Here is a 15,958-nt window from a genome sequence, read left to right on the forward strand (position 1 = left end):
AAACAGGGGTGGAGGCCTCCGGGTTCAACTGTCCCCCTCTTACAATGCTGTGATTGCTAGTATCACTCAGCCCTCTGGGAACAGTACACAGCCATCAGTGTGCTAATGATCCATTGTTAGGCTGATGGTCCTTCTTGAGCATGTGATCAGCTGGTTTTGGTTGTCAGCAGCAAACTGGTTGATCCACTCTGAGAAGGTGCTATTTAAGAGACTGAGCTGAAAACAGCTCCTCAGACTGAAGAAGTCTCTCGGATGAGAGACGAAACGTTTCTACATTTTTTGTTGATTTGCTTTGTTTTGTTCTTTTTGAATGTCCAGAGGACCAGATTTAACTTTTTTAGATTTTTCTACCTGGATTATTGAGCATGCATCAGGATATTTTGAACTCCATTTAAATTATTTCTGCTAACTAAGGCATTTTGCATTTTTTAACTTTATTTTTGCTAATTTCTGCTTGTTACACTCTTTTTAGCTTATTTCTGCAGGTTTCAGCCTTTCTGCTATTTCAGCTACTATTTAGCTGATTTTATGCTAATTTTAGAATTTTCAGCTAATTCCACATTTTTTGCACTCATTTCAACATTTTCAGCCTAATTCAGCATAGATACGCTCTCTCTCCACTTCTTTATGGTAATTTAAGCTTCTTTCTGCTATTTAGCTACTTTTCTGCTGTTTTTTGTGTAGAAAATTTCAGCTTTTTTCAGATAATTTTCACTTCTTTGTGCTAATTTCTGCTTATTTCTGCCTAATTGTGAAAACGTGATCTTTCTGCTTTCTTCTGCTAATTTAAGTTTGTTCCACCCTTTTAGCATTTTTAGCTATTTTAAGCTATTTTCAGATAAATTCAAGTTTTTTTTGTTCATTTCTGCCACTTTCAGCCTAATTAACTTCTTTCTGCTAATTTCAGTTTGTTAAGCTCATTTCAGCCCATTTCTGCTGGTTTCAGTTATTTCAGCTACGATTTAGCTGTTTTATGCTAATTTTATCTTTTTCATCTAATTCCACATTTTTTTGCACTCATTTCAACATTTTTCAATCTAATTCAGAAAAAATGTTCTCTCTACACTTCCTTCTGGTAGTTTAAGCTTCTTTTTGCCTTTCTAGATACTATTAAGCAGTTTTTTGTTGTTGTTGCAAATTTCTGCAAATTTCATATAATTTCCTCTTTTTTGTGCTCATTGCTGCTTCTTAAAACCTAATTGGACAAACGTGTTATTTCTGCTTTCTTCTGCTAATTTAGGCTTGTTCTTCCATTTCAGCTACCTTTCAGAAAGTTTTTTTGTAAGCTAATTTCAGCTGTTTTTCAGCAAGTTCTTCTGCAATTGCATTTTCACAGGAAATGCAGTTTCTCTAGTTAATGAAGTGTCTGATAAATTATTCTTTACTCTTTTAGCGCTGACGTTCAGAAGTAATCATTTTGATAAGAAACAGGTTGAATTCCTTGATGAACACATTTGTAGCCTCCAGTTAATGTTCTGCTGCCAAACATTGCTTAACAAAAAATTTGGTACGTTGACATAGAATCAGAGAGGAAACAAATTAAACAGTATAAAAAAAGATTTCAGAGCATTTTCAGTTTTCAATATTGTGTTATGCTATACAACCATGAGCTAGAGCTTGAGTAAATCCAATAATCAATGATCCTGAAGATGTTGCCATCCAGCTGTGACTATTTACATGCACATCTATAGCAAACCACACAGCAGATGTTGTACATCCTGTCTGAGAGGGAATAAAGCTTGACAGAATCAGTGGATCAGGGAAACTGTTTCAGGTGACCAGCGAAATTATGGACCTTTTGTCTGAGCTCTAGAGTTTTTTTTTTTTTAAGATGGAAGAACCTTATAAAGAACAGTCATGAGTGCAGCACCTCACCAGTCAGGCCTTTATGGTTCAGTACCAAGACATTCCTTTCTGAAAGGCACCTGACAACTCATTAGGAATTTGCCTAAAAGCTGAATGAGTCTTTAGCTCAAGAAAAACTAAATCCTCTGATCTGATTAAAAAAAAAAAGTAATTCCCCGCAGAGTGTGTGGAGGAAACCAGTCGCAGCAGCTCTACTGTCAAACACGGTGATGGTAACATCATGTGTGTCAGAGTGGGCAGGAGACTGCAAACTAAATCAAGAGAGAAAATCTTCCCAGAATACCTCAATGTCATACTGGTGTAAGGAGGAAATTTACATTTTAAGAAGACAACAAGCTGGAGCACGTAGAATGAATGTGGAAACCCCTTTAAAAGGCTTCAAATGACACAGCTAAAGGAGGCGAATCTCTCCATTTAATTATTTCTGCAAACAGTTTGTGTCTTTAAAAAAAAAGTCAGAAACTTCAAAATAAAGAAGTTCCAGGAGTGTCTTTCAGAAGCTTCTGCCAGATCCTTTAATGCAGGGGTGTCCAAAGTGCGGCCCGAGGGCCGTTTGCGGCCCTTGGAGTGATTTTGTGTGGCCCATGAAATATTTAGCTATAATTAATCCCTTTATCCTACAACAAACCTTCACTGACCTACTAAAAAGTAGAATTTTGGATGATAAATCATAAAACCTGGCTAGATATAACAAGTGTTTTCAAAGAAAAGAATTTCAGTTGATTTAGTAATAATCGATAGGGAGAAATTGGACATTTTTAAAGAAATAAAGTGGCATCATTAACATATAATTGATCAACTTTATCAGCGTCTTTTCAAACCATCCATGAATCTATTTTAGCGACTGCCCGCTGGATGGTTTTTCAGAACTTCGATGACCCTTTAGGGCCATCGATGGTCCAAACGGGTGTTTGAAGCTCCACCCCCTTTGAAAGAGCAGTTACTCATCTTTGGCTTTTATCTCTGAAAATAAACAAAAATGAATATTCCAAGCACAAGAAAACAAATAATAGAACCCCCCCAAAATCTAATAAATTAAATTCTTAAAATAAAAAAGGTTAATGTTTATGTGGCTCCTAATGTTCTGGATCTACAAGAATTTAAACTAAACTTTTAACCTTTCTCCAAAATATTGTTCAAGATGTTGAGAGTTTAAAAATGAGGGAGGGTGGGGGAAATCACGCTTTTTTTTTTTTTTTTATTTTATTAAACTCACATTTTTCTGGCCCGGTCCTTTCATCTAGACAGTTATGGCCCACCTATGAAAACATTTGGACACCGCTGCTTTAAGGGATGCTTTTTAAAAAAACTGAATTGGATACTTCTGCAAACAGGAAGTGACAGTTTTTTTTACTGTAAGTGAAATAGCAAAATTGGTCTCTCTTTGCTAACATAAAGTACACTTTAGCCCACTTGACTGCACCACGAAGCTCTGCATCCTCCTTAGGCCTGTCACGATAACAAATTTTGCTGAGAGATTAACTGTCTCAGAAATTATTGCGATAAACGATAATATTGTTTGAAATTTGACAATAATTAATAATTATTGTCAAATTTAAGAAGAAATGTTGGTTAATTTGTTTTGAGTGTAGTACCTTTTTTGGACCACCGGATGGCAGTATAAGACTGTTTGAACTGAAGGATGGATAGTGAGGGAGCGAGCGTGCCTCTTTAATAAAAATGGAAGGGAGGCCTCTTGACATGGACCGTCTCTCCTTCCTGTTTTTCGGTTCTCAAAATGGCGGACGATCGGTGTGGTTTAAGCTCTTTAGCATAGCATTTGTCACACAAAGCTTTTAATAAAAATCAGTAAACAAGTTCTCAGCTTCTTTGTGCAGAGAAAAACAACTTTTTTCAGGAAGGCACGGGTTTCAACTGTGAATTTTGGAGCTTCGACCAGACGGAGGTTTTTTCCTCGAGGTCGGCCTGTTAGCTTAGCTCGTAGCTTAGCTTCTCAGCTTAAACACTTTTAACGATCCAAAAACACAATTTTGGACGGTTCAATGAATTTTAACGAGAAAAGAGAAAGGGGAGGGGTCAGTGAAGAGCACCGGAGTTGAACCTTTTGTCATCCAGTGTCTCCCATAGAAAGAGAGAGACACGAAGGAATGATTAAGCTGATAAATGAAAATGAGGTTGATCATTTTCATTTATCATGCGATTAATTGATTTATTGTTTATCACGACAGATCTAGTCCTCCTTATAATTCACTGATGGGTCCACTTCCTAATCCTCAACATAAACAATGTTAACGGACAATGTCCCACACAGACAGCAAACTTTAATCTTTTTGTAAGGAAGTAAAGTTAAGTCTTGCAGGCCTCTGATCTGTCTTACGTCACCACTATTCAAACCAACGACACCAAGAGCCCATAAAGATATAAACACCCTTCTAACCTGCCTCTTTCTACAAATATGACTTTTTTTAAGATGACAAATTTTATTTCAATGAGCTGAAACTGATTTGCTTGAAAGACCCTAAAGTTAACCCTTGGAGGTCTTGCTCTCCTGCAGAACACCTGACTCACACAAAGCTCTCACCATATTAGTATAGATAGCCTGTTAAGCTTGTTAAAGGACATATCCCCATCTTAAGTGTGGTGTTAGGCTGTCAGAGGATAATCGGTCTATAATCTGGCATCAAAACACCCGTTGAGACAGCAACAGGCACCGTCCGCAGATGAACGAGTTCGCTCTGAACCGTGACCGAAACGTCACTGAAAAGCAAAGACGCCTACATTTTAGATTGATTCGCTCTTAATGCTGCAGCAACAATCTGGGTTTCCAATTCTGGAACAGACGCTTTGGTGAATTTACACTTATCGTAGCAAGCAGAGCAACAAAGAAAGCAGGAACCACAGACAGTAGACGCAGCAAAGCAAACAGGAATCAGTGAGAAAGATGTTCTTTTCTCGTCACGTCCCGCCGGTGATCTACTCACCACAGGCCCGGGTTGCCTTTGGCGGTCTCGCAGAAGAAGTGGTTGAAAAGATCTCTGGTGTTGAAGTTGCCCAGCATGGTTGTGAAATGAGAACATGAACCTTTGACTGCGGTAGGGAACCACTAATCCCCGTCACATGACCTACAGCTCCATAATCCCCACTGGGTCTCATAGCACCTGGTCCAAACGGGCCAATGGAGATGAGGATGATGGGTGGTGGCTGAATGATGTGAAGTGTGGTTATCGCCCGCCATCCAAGGTGAAGAAGGGCGATATTAGCCCGTGTCTGTGTGTTTGTTTGGCTGCCTGTTAGCAAAATAAACGCTAAGCCACATTAGCAAATACTTAAATCCACACGACTCAGCAAGTTGTGCAAAAACGAAGCTTAAATCTGGTGTGTTAGTAGCTGAGACTGATCCCCAACACATACTCTGAGCACTAACTGATCTGTCTTTAAACATTAACTACTGAAGTCAACGCTGTCTGTTAGCAAAATAACTCATGAGCCACTTGAACAGTCATCGGGTATACATCTACAAGTGATTAAATTTAAGTGTCAGTTCAAATCATGATGGCTGCCACAGGTAATATATTTATGTGGTAGTCACTAGGAGTCATCAAGAAATACTCTCAGCATTTGTGCATCTTGGCTGTGGCAGCCATCTTGAATTAAGTTTTTGATATGAAAGCTGGCTGGTAACATGCACTTGCGATTTACTGAATGGTTCTAATGGCAATAAAAACGTACGTGATGTTTTATTAGCTGCAGCAGCTGAAATAATGCTTTATTAGCTCCTAGCTTTCATTTATCCGACCGTTATGATCACAGGTTTCATGCATTCGCCCTCTCATATAAATCAGCTTTCTTACCTGTGTTTGAGGTGCGCCTCCAGGTCACACCGTGGCATGCTGAGGGCGCAGACAGGACTCAGGGGGCAGGACACAGACAGTTTGTCCAGCAGCTTGTGAACCAGGATGCTGGACCTGCGGCACGCCTGCAGCTGCAGCCGGGCCCGGTCCAGAGGGCAGAAGTCCCTCTCCTGGAGGAAGCTGCGCAGGCAGCGTGCGCAGAATGTGTGTCCGCACGGCGTGTCCAGCGGCTGCACCAGCGGTTGCAGGCAGATGTGGCACACCAGGTCGTCGTCCACCTCCAGGCGGTAGTTATAGAGGTGGTTCTCCCAGCTGCGGTGGATCTGGCCGCACTCTGGACACAGAGCCTCCAGCGCCGGCTCCACCGACCCGGCTACATCTACCTCACAGCCTGGGCTGCTCATCGTTTCTCCGTCAACACAGCTCAGCTTTGGCACAAATGACTCCAGTGAGGCTGCAGGAGGTGGGATGGGGCGTTCCTATCCCATAAGCGTCGAGCAGGTTGAAGAGAGGACAAATGCCCTCCAGGGGCTGATGGCGCATAACCCTGCAGGTCAAAGGTCACAGCAGTAGAGTTCAACAGCTGTTTCTGCAAAACAACTGGTTACGTTAATTTATTCATGTGGCAAATGCTTTGTGTGCACGTGTCTCCAAACTGTGTGAATCTGCTGAGATTATGAATTGCTGCTCCTGTCCGCTAATCTGACAGTATAATCTCGATTTTGCTCTCGCCTGCTTCAATCTTCCAATTCTGCAGAGAGGGAATTATCTGGGATTGAAGCAGAGAGAGGACACAGATCAGAGAAAGTGGGACTGGGGAGAGCAACGGAGGAGGAGGCCGAGAGTAGGGGTGGCGGAGCGATGAAGAAGATTTGAAGGTGGGTGAGGGAGGTCAGATGGATTTGTAAGCAGGCACAAAACAAGAAATTGTAGCTGAAGGGAGGAGAGGAGGCTGCTGGGAAAAAAAGGAAAGCAGCAAAAAAGGATTCTTCATATTTATCACCCATGACCACAAGGTGACAACAATATTTTTGCCCATGTTTGTATGCGATTACCAAAATATCTTAATATCACCTTCACAGGAAAGTCCTGAAATATAGCAAGCAGAGGACGTCCCTGACTCTAACTCAGGCCCTGAAGGCTAGCAGAGGGCGTGCCTCCCCGCTCAGCAGGCCAGCCAAGCCACAGTGACTACCTGCCTCTGTTCCAGCAAAGAAAAAGGGTCTGCTCCTGTCTCCATGACGACCTGCATCCTGTTCTGTTCAGCGGGGCTTGACATTCAGAGTGTAGCCAGCGAAGGATGCAGAGGAGGCACAACAACAGATGCTCTTCTCCCAGCAGGATGCACAGCCTGCAAGCCTGTCACACTGTGAGGACGAGGATGATGAAAGCCCCTCTGGTTCATTTTTTTAAACTGCTTTTAATCTAATCTCTAATTTTTGATTTTTTTTCTATAACTTGTCCCTCCTGTCTCCTTGGATACCAGACCGGTATACTGACTCCTTCAACGTGCTCCTGTCTGTGTGTGACTGGCTGCTTCTGTCTCTATCCCGCAGCTGGACATGAATTAATCATGAGGACACAAGGCTTCTCTGTTTCTATAACAAAGCTGTGACATCACCACATCATACACACAAGCTTGTAGACATGCAAAAGCAAACACTCACACATAAAGGATAAGAGCTTTTATAGGTAGGCCCTGAGAATAATCATTATCAATAAGTAAACTTACTACGAAAAGCACTTAAATCTGTTTTAAAATTAATCAATTGCACCTTATTCCACTACAGATATGCCTGTTTGTGAAATGTATCCTGAGTCCACGCAGCGCCATGCTGTTATTGTCATGCTTTCCTGGCTCTGTATTTGTGCATTTTTCACAGATGACACTCTGATCTTACTGCTTCATGGAAGAATTACATTTTCATAAATAAATATATAAGACGAGATGATGTTTTAGGATACTCAGGTCCTTTCAGCTTACCCTAGATTTTCATAAACCCCATCTCTTCATCTTTTTCTGAGAAGGTTGTCCTGCAAATGTCTGCCTTTTTTTTTTTAAATCACACAACAACCAGACGTGCAGTGATGTCAACACAGACTGGTTTAAATGATATTTGCAATCTTCTCGCTCTCTCTCGTTGTCATTGTCCTAATTCTGCAAACTGCAGTGTCATATTCCGATTGTTTGGACAATATCATTGTTCAAATCAATGCTCACCATCCTCCTTTACCACCCCCCTCCCTCCAGCTGTCTGACTTCATCCCATCCTCCAGAAGCAAAAAAAAAAAAAAAAAAAAAGCGAGGACAGAAGGACAAGAAGAGGCGACAGTCTCAATGCAAAGCTGACACCGTTCATGCAGGCCTGCAGATGTGATGTTACCTTCTCCGGCCGCTCCTCCACGCCGTTCTGGATCGGAAAGCAGTCTTCAGCTGCGGGACTCCAATCACGCGTTCACCGCAACCGACGGAGCGGCTCCGCAAACGCGCACGAAAACGCTGCCCCCCCCCCCACTCTCGTTCTCCCCCTCTGTACCTTTGGAAGCGCTGATCCCGCCCCTTTTGCTGTCTGTCAAAACCGGATGGGCGGAGTCTGCCAGTGTCAAGCGGGAGCCGAGTCAGAGGTGGCCACTAACTAGCCTGCTCATAAACAGGATGAAACGCAGCGAAACAAATTTATAGAACACATATTCCAAATATATTTTATTTACCTTTTGTTGCCCACATTTAATCTGACTTTATTTTTAGAAATGACATAACAGTGTTAAAAGCGTCGAACTTATTTTTAAAAAATTACGTTCAAGATGATCAGGCAAAGTTTGGGAGCCTAAAAAGGGTCCTCGGTTGAAGGACCATAGTACAAGAAAACAAACCAAAAGATGTAACCTTAATTAACATAAATGCATCGCGTTTATCCAGAATATTTGTGCATGTTGCAAGTTACTACAGCCAGGGCGTGATGACAGAAGACAACGAACTGGAAAAGTGAGTGACTATAAATATTTATCGTTAATAAATGTGTACAGTTCAGACATCATATACCGAGGAATTTATATTTCTAACACCGCTCGCCAGCAGAAAGACAGGCTGTTTGTAGTTATTACATTTAGTTGAAAGTTCAGTTAGCTGATTTTAGCTTCTTGGGTTTTGTGTTGAATGTCGCTGTGTGCCATTTGAGTAGATTCAGTTCGGGTCAAACGTGGACACAGCAGTTGTTCCACGTTTCACTAATGCTGATTAAGCTCTGCTCCGGTTGATTCCTCTCACTTTATTAGACAGCTATTCGCTTAGCGTTTCCGCCATCTCTGTCCTCCTCAAGGCTTCCACTTGACTCATTTTTGTGTTTGTTCTGGTTCCGTCCATCCAGGCGCGCAGTAGAGGAGCTCCTGAGGGAGACTGACAGAGCTCGGCTCAGAGCTGAGACCATGGGCCCTGCAGGATGGTGAGATCTGTGAAATGTCATCTGCATGCAGCGTCTTCCTGTTGTCACTTAACTGCTTGGATAAAGTTTTTATTCTGTGCACAGTTTTAGTTCTTTGACCACACTAGCTTTTGTCCATCTCTTGTATTTTCTATTTATTAAGACTTGTTCTCATTCAAATCTTTGTAACTTTATTTGGATGTCTTCACTTACACAGACATTTATTTGATGATGCCTGCATTCGAAGTTAAATAATTAACAATGAACAACAAAATCTTAATTATGCCACTTCAGAAGATTTGTCTTTTTTTTTAACTATTACACAGCTTTGTTTTTTATGTAGTAAATGCACAGATGGATGCAAACAAAAACAAGTTTGCCCTTGTAATTAAATTAGCATCTTTCATAAAAGCGTCAACCGCTAGTTTGTTGCCGGTCAATTATTATGTTTAATTAAACATTTTCTGAATTTGAAGTTATTTCCAGGAGTGAAATTAGCATTGTAACTTATTAACTTGTACTAAAAACAACTTGATGGCTAGAATTATTTTGTTTTAATCTATTTGTATTATGTTTTATCCAACCATTATCTTCACCTGCTTCTTCCTTTCTGGATCATGGTAGTATTTTAGGAAAGATAAATTTAAAATTGGTGTATTTGCCAATGAGTTCCACTTTTTACATGTATTCACTAAAAGATGGCGTTATTTTACACTAATGGGTTGATGGGTTCATTATAACTTTTGTCTTAAAGACTTCTATTTACACACACACTTAGATACTGATTTACAGGTTGGGGTCTACATGGTGTGCGGGGAAACGGGGATCGAACCGCCAACCTTCCAATTTTTCAGATAATCACCCTTCTTGAACTGGACAAATAATGCATCAGGGTTAGGATTAGTCTGTATTACAAACAGTTTGGTCTCCTGATTCTGCTGTGCCATCTGCTTCTCTGTGTAATCAGCTGCAGTCATACAGTACATGATGCTGTTGGAGCTGCTCAGATTTCAAAAACTGTGCTCTAATACTTGTATATCAGCAAAAGGCTACTACTGTATTGCCATGAAGATATCAGTCAGGCTCACATTTAAACAACATAATAGTAAACTAATGGCAATATTTATTGCTGACTATGAACTTTATATGCAATATTCATCACATACTGTACCTGTTTCTTCCTCTCAAGAAGACTAAATGGGCTTGATAATAATATATTTAATAGATTAATCACTCAGATGTGAGTTACGATGGTCCATTTGTCCCAGTTTTCTTTAGTCAAACCAAAATCCATGTCTTATTCATTCTGTTCTGACACAATGCCCAGTAGAAACATTTATTTATTTATTTATTTTCTTGTCAGGTTGAAATGTCCTCTACGGAGCACAAACAAACGCTTCCTGCTCAACACTCTGCGCTCCGCTGGCCTGCAGCATCGCACGGAGGAGCCTAAAGGCAAACACTGCAACGTAAGAGAACGTCTGAGGAGCGAGTCCCCAGAAAGACGCCGCGACCGCAGCAGAACGCCGCCAGCAGATCACAGGAATAATGGGAGCCGCGCGGGTCATAAACATCGTCACAAGGACCGCCACGCAAGCCGAGATAAGAGGCGGGACGGAGATAAGGACACGCGTTACAGACACAGAGACGACGGGGACAGGAGGCATGCCGATGGACAGAAAAGAAAGACAAAGACAGACGGATGAATAAGGATGGAGCGTTGCTTCTTTAAAAAGTTCCTGAACGTACTCCGATCAGCCGCTAGACTTGAGAGCTGCACACAGGCTGAGAGGCTTAATGTTCACCTAGTGTTGTAAAAAGAGCAAAATCTTTAACTTTGATTCTCCTGATCTCGCGTTGGTGTGCTTTCTTTTAATTCTCTTAAATGTAAATGAATAAAATAATCAGCTTTTGAATTGTACATTTTGCAAGGACTTTTCGCAGCAAACAGTCGTACCTCTCTACCCCCTTCTTACTTGACTCATGGTGAGGTGGAACTGTAGTTCATTGTGAGCAGAGGAGATTTAATCTAAATTATAAAGTCATTACTTTTCTTCAACCATTATTCACTGGTGTTTGCACAAGTCGTGCTGCTGTCGCCACAAGCACGTTTTATCTCTCATGTCCAACTTTTTTGACGTGCTATCTGAAAACGGTTTTGTTTGTCAAAGGAAAAAAATAAATGTTTTCCTTGACACACCTGTGTAGGCAGCAGAATATATATATATATATATATATATATATATTTTTTTTTAATCAAAGTTTAGAGACAATTCAGATCCTAATGTCAGTATTTTCTTGTTTTTGTGGAGTTGTCTCTTTAGGATAGCAGATGGCCATCCACACGCCACTTAAAGGGTTTATATCTTTCCATTTGACCTGTCTCCTTCTTTTATTGCTCCCACAACTTTACAGGCAGGAAACCTCAGTCTCTTTGACTTCGATCACTCATAGGCTCTAGGTCTATAACATTTGGTTGCATTGTTCCTCCCCTCTGCTCGTTAAAAATGTGCAGAAACTTCTCTAAAACGCTGGCATCACGCTTCATAAATCACGTTATCCGCCTCCACTGAAGTAGAGAACAGCCTGGAATAACGGTTTCCTTCCTCTTTGCAACAATGATCAAATATAAATACCATTAAGCCATATTGTGGAGGGGGGTGTTTTGGATAGAATTGGTTTACTTGGACTTTATTGCGTCGCTGAGTGCCCCATTAAGATATGGTGGAAAGTGCCATAATTGCTTTAGAAGATCTCGGTGCAAATAGTGTATTGGTGCTATCAAAGTAAAAGTGATGCTGGGATGTTTCACGTGAAAACAAGCGTCCTGCAGCCGGTGGGAGTCGTGCGTAAAACGCGGCGGGTCTTGTGGAGAAACGCTCCAAGCGCGCGGTCAGTTAATTGAGTTCAGTCGCTCTCTTCACCCTAATTGACTTCACCAGGAGAGCTTTTGTTTAATGGGGTGAAAACATACAAGAGACTAATGGCCAGCAAACACGGGGAGAGTGCAGCAGCAGCTCCGTGTTTGTTGTCGCCAAAGGGCCCTTCCTGGGACAAGGCGCGCAAAAAATGGTGTTAAATGGAGCATTTAGAAAAGTGTAATGGACACGCTTTGAACGTCCGAAATGCTCAAAAAGAAAACTGCTGTGGAAAATGGGATGTGGTGGCCGAGTTTCCAAGACAACCGTGTCTCTTATCTCGCAGGTCAACCCAATGTTTGCGCTCATACGTATCGATTTATCGTGCGCATGCAGCGCGCGGACGCCACGTATATCCATATAAAATGTCGATTGCTGCATTGTTTGAGGACAATCCAAAGTGTCGCGCGTGAGAAACCTTTGTTTGCTCCATGCGCTCTGAAGCTGAGAGTGTTTCAAACTCACCTGTTCACTTGTCTGACGACGCGCGTAAACAGGCACTGATTTACGCTGCGTTCGGTTTACTGGAATTGGAAGTGGGGGGGGAAGGGGGGGGGTGTCTTACAAGCTGCAGAATATCCTGGAAACTGGCCGCTGCAGGTCTGTGGTTCTGAGCAAACAGAGAAGCCAATGGCTCGGGCGCCTCAGGGTCACATGGTGACAGAGTGACACACCTGCGTGGAGCCGCGGGGGCCCTCAGTTGCGCCACAGGTAGAGCTGAAGGTCCAAGGCGGAGGAAGGGTGGCAGGTCTGCGGTGCTCGCCAGCCATGAACCAGGACAATCATTTCTACCCCTCTCAGGTTTTTAAAGACTCCTGCGCCTACCAGAGACCCCAGGGGGAGGACTACAGCCCTCCGCCCTGCCTCTACATGAGCAGGCAGGTGCACTCCGTCTATACACCGCCGGCCCTGGGGCCCCTGGAGCAGACGGGCCTAACGGACATCGCCTCTGCCTACAGTCTGCCCAACATGCGGGAGGATCCAGGTGTGCCGCAGCTGCACCACCCGCAGGGGCTGCAGCAGGCCCCCCTTCAGCCTCCAGGCTATGGAGACACGGAGCAGAGCAGATACCACCTCCCTTTCCCCTGGATGAAGACCACAAAGTCTCACTCACACACCTGGAAGGGACAGTGGACAGGTAAAACTGATAAATAGACTTTCCAGGCCTAAAACCACAGTAACCATTAAGATCCAGAGGCTTTCAGTGCAACTTGTCAGGTTTTGAGTTTGCTCTCATGAAGTCGATAAATATTTTAAAATTTATACGAAACATTGTCACTAAGCCTCATTTCTTAAGCCGCCAATGGCTTCTTTAGATTAAAACCAACCACAAATGTGTTGGCTTGATGTAGAAACACACACAAAACAAACCATATGTTTTTCCTTTAGAGTTTTAATAAGTTTGTAGATTAATAAAATTAATAAATGTTTTAAATTTATAAGGAGTTGTGAAGTGTTACGGCTTTTAACGAAAGTCCAATTGAAAGATATTTCAGCTAAAATGAAGCTCCTCGACAGTAAATCTACAAAATAATTTTGGTTAATTAGTAAATCATTTTCTTTTTTTTTTATTAGACTTTGGGAAAGATGATTTGAAATAATGAAAAATGACATTTTTGTTTTAAAATATGAGCCTGACTCAGTTCAGTGATAAAAAAAAATGAACCGGTGAACAAAGATCTGGTTATAACTTAATTATTAAATATAAACAATCAGTAATTATTAAAATTGAACAAAAATGATAACAAATCTGCAAATGATTTGCTTTATTAGCTGCGTTTCTAAATTTACTGTGCAAATTTAGGCAAAGTTTTTTTTCAAAAGACGCTGTTTTCTTGAGTTAATATTCACTTTTTCTTGTAAACGTCACAAATTTGAGCAATATATGCCAAAAAAAACCAATGTATTATGGACTATTTTGCATATTTTTCAGTTGTATGCCTATTTTTTTTTTTTATAAAAAAAAAGTGCTGTCATTTCAATGAGACAATACATGAGCTTTTAACAAAGAGCTGGTTAAAAAGTAAAAATAAGGAACTAAAACTGTAATCTAAAACAGCTGCTTGCTTTAAAACAAACTGATAAATACAAAACCCCAACATTGAATATCTAATATTAATTTTCTGACTTTAACCTTAAAAGTTTTTTGTATTCAAATAAAGTAAATCAAATCCTTAATGTGTGACATCTCTTTTGACCTTGCAAAACTATTTTTTTTCAGTGAAGTATCACTTTTTTCTTGCTGTAAACAAATGTAAAGGTTATAAAAGTCAAACTAGACAAAAGTGTTTATTTTGAACAGGTTTAGTCTGAAGCCTCTCCGTGGGTTTGTGGTTTCAGGGCCCTACGTGGTGGCCGAGGCTGAGGAGAACAAGCGCACGCGGACGGCCTACACGCGTGCGCAGCTGCTGGAGCTGGAGAAGGAGTTCCTCTTCAACCGCTACATCTCCAGGCCGCGGCGCGTGGAGCTGGCGCTGACCCTCAGCCTCACCGAGCGCCACATCAAGATCTGGTTCCAGAACCGCCGCATGAAGTGGAAGAAGGAGGAGGACCGGAGAAGAGCCAGGGGTTCTGACCCAGACCAGGACTCCTCTATCACCTCTGGGGACCAGGGAGAGGCCACAGGGGGGGTGTCCTCCACAAACGGACCTCACACCACGCCGACTCCCCCGGTGTCCCCGCTGCACAGTCGCTCAGGGTCCAGAGAATAGACCACTGAAGACCGGAACACTTCAGGGATTCTCATGTTAAACTCCCGAGGCCGCCTCCCTGGAGAGGAGTCAGAAGGAGGCACTCCTCTTCACTCGAAGGAACCTTTTGGATCGGTTCTGGACTAAATGAGATGTTTGGACACCAGAGGAGAGACATCAAACTTTTCCACCTTTGCAGACAAACGTTCACGTCCCCAACATTTAGGCAGAAAAGACATTGTGTTTCATGAATATTACTTATTTCAACAATATATTGTCCTGGCAGAGTGTGTAGTCCATGAGCCGGAGGGTATTTGGTACCACCTGAGCGGGACAAACTGTAAGACCTCTGGACCACGGGAACACGTTTCATTTGTGTTATTAACATGTATCATATGACTTCAAACTCCTCGTTTTTATTCTTTTTTTTTTTAATCATACCCTCCTGCATTCATCGAGGGGTGCTGCTGCACCCTCTGCACCCATAATTCCCATAACCTTGACTGGTTCCCAAACAGGTCAGCTTAAAAGCAGAAGACTCATGACCCCATACTTGAAATACTATACTAAGTTTTAACAAACAGCCTCGTCTGCTATTCTATTTGATCCTTTCTTGGTTTTATTAGTTTTTGTTTATTTTTAATAACAGTTAAGGCTATTGAAAATGATTTTATGGTATTAATTTAATTCCTAGACCTCAACACCCAAAAAATGGTGTTTTACCAAATGTTCACCAAATGTTATGCCTTAACTTCATCGTATTTCTCTGGATGAGAGATCCTCTGCTTCTGGCTGAAGACCTTATTCCACCAAGCGTCTCTTTTTTTTTTGGCCTGGTCTGAAGACAAAGTGTCTCCACTTCCAGGTTGGACTGGGAAGTCTCCAGACTAAACTGTGATGAGGACTCTTGTCATCACTTTGTGGCAGCAGTTTCCTGAATAATCAACTCACTGGATGCAGTGGAGTCTTTAAACTGAGCATCTTTACAATAATCAGCAGAAATGGCAACAAACGTTCAGCACATCATCACATCTGATTTGTTTGAATTTGAAAGCAAAAATATTTGACCATTTTCACATCCAAAACCCAATTTAATACAAATAACTGCTGCACTCATTTCTTTCCCCCACTTTAGTTTCAGTTTAAAGTTAAACACACTTTGGTCGTAACTATATTTCCATTTTCTATGATCTGAGTGTATGAAGCTCATGAAACAAAGTTACAAAGTTTTCAGTTTTTTTTTTCTGTGC

At 41.7% G+C, this 15,958-nt stretch overlaps 3 protein-coding genes across 3 annotated transcripts in view; 2 read left to right on the forward strand and 1 right to left on the reverse strand.

Moving 5' to 3' along the window:
* The window catches only part of lnx2a (ligand of numb-protein X 2a), a 12,289-nt gene extending 6,207 nt beyond the window's left edge, over window positions 1–6,082 (reverse strand). Inside the window, exon 1 of the mRNA XM_037694319.1 lies at window positions 5,679–6,082. Coding sequence (XP_037550247.1) covers window positions 5,679–6,082 — 404 coding nt within the window. The remainder of the gene's footprint in view (window positions 1–5,678) is intronic.
* A 2,436-nt stretch (window positions 6,083–8,518) lies between these two features.
* On the forward strand, window positions 8,519–10,953 carry si:ch211-140b10.6 (protein POLR1D-like). The gene is made up of 3 exons (XM_037693875.1): window positions 8,519–8,664; window positions 9,047–9,121; window positions 10,464–10,953. Exons 1-3 carry the CDS (start codon window positions 8,639–8,641, stop codon window positions 10,804–10,806), a joined length of 444 nt encoding a protein of 147 aa, XP_037549803.1. The 5' UTR covers window positions 8,519–8,638; the 3' UTR covers window positions 10,807–10,953.
* A 1,775-nt stretch (window positions 10,954–12,728) lies between these two features.
* Window positions 12,729–14,733, forward strand: pdx1 (pancreatic and duodenal homeobox 1). The gene is made up of 2 exons (XM_037694495.1): window positions 12,729–13,156; window positions 14,359–14,733. The coding sequence occupies exons 1-2, from the start codon at window positions 12,787–12,789 to the stop codon at window positions 14,727–14,729; spliced, it is 741 nt and encodes a 246-aa protein (XP_037550423.1). The 5' UTR covers window positions 12,729–12,786; the 3' UTR covers window positions 14,730–14,733.
* The last annotated feature ends 1,225 nt before the right edge of the window (window positions 14,734–15,958 follow it).

This window comes from Nematolebias whitei, chromosome 20 (genome assembly GCF_014905685.2).
Source record: "Nematolebias whitei isolate Nwh7 chromosome 20, NemWhi1, whole genome shotgun sequence".
NCBI lineage: Eukaryota > Metazoa > Chordata > Actinopteri > Cyprinodontiformes > Rivulidae > Nematolebias > Nematolebias whitei.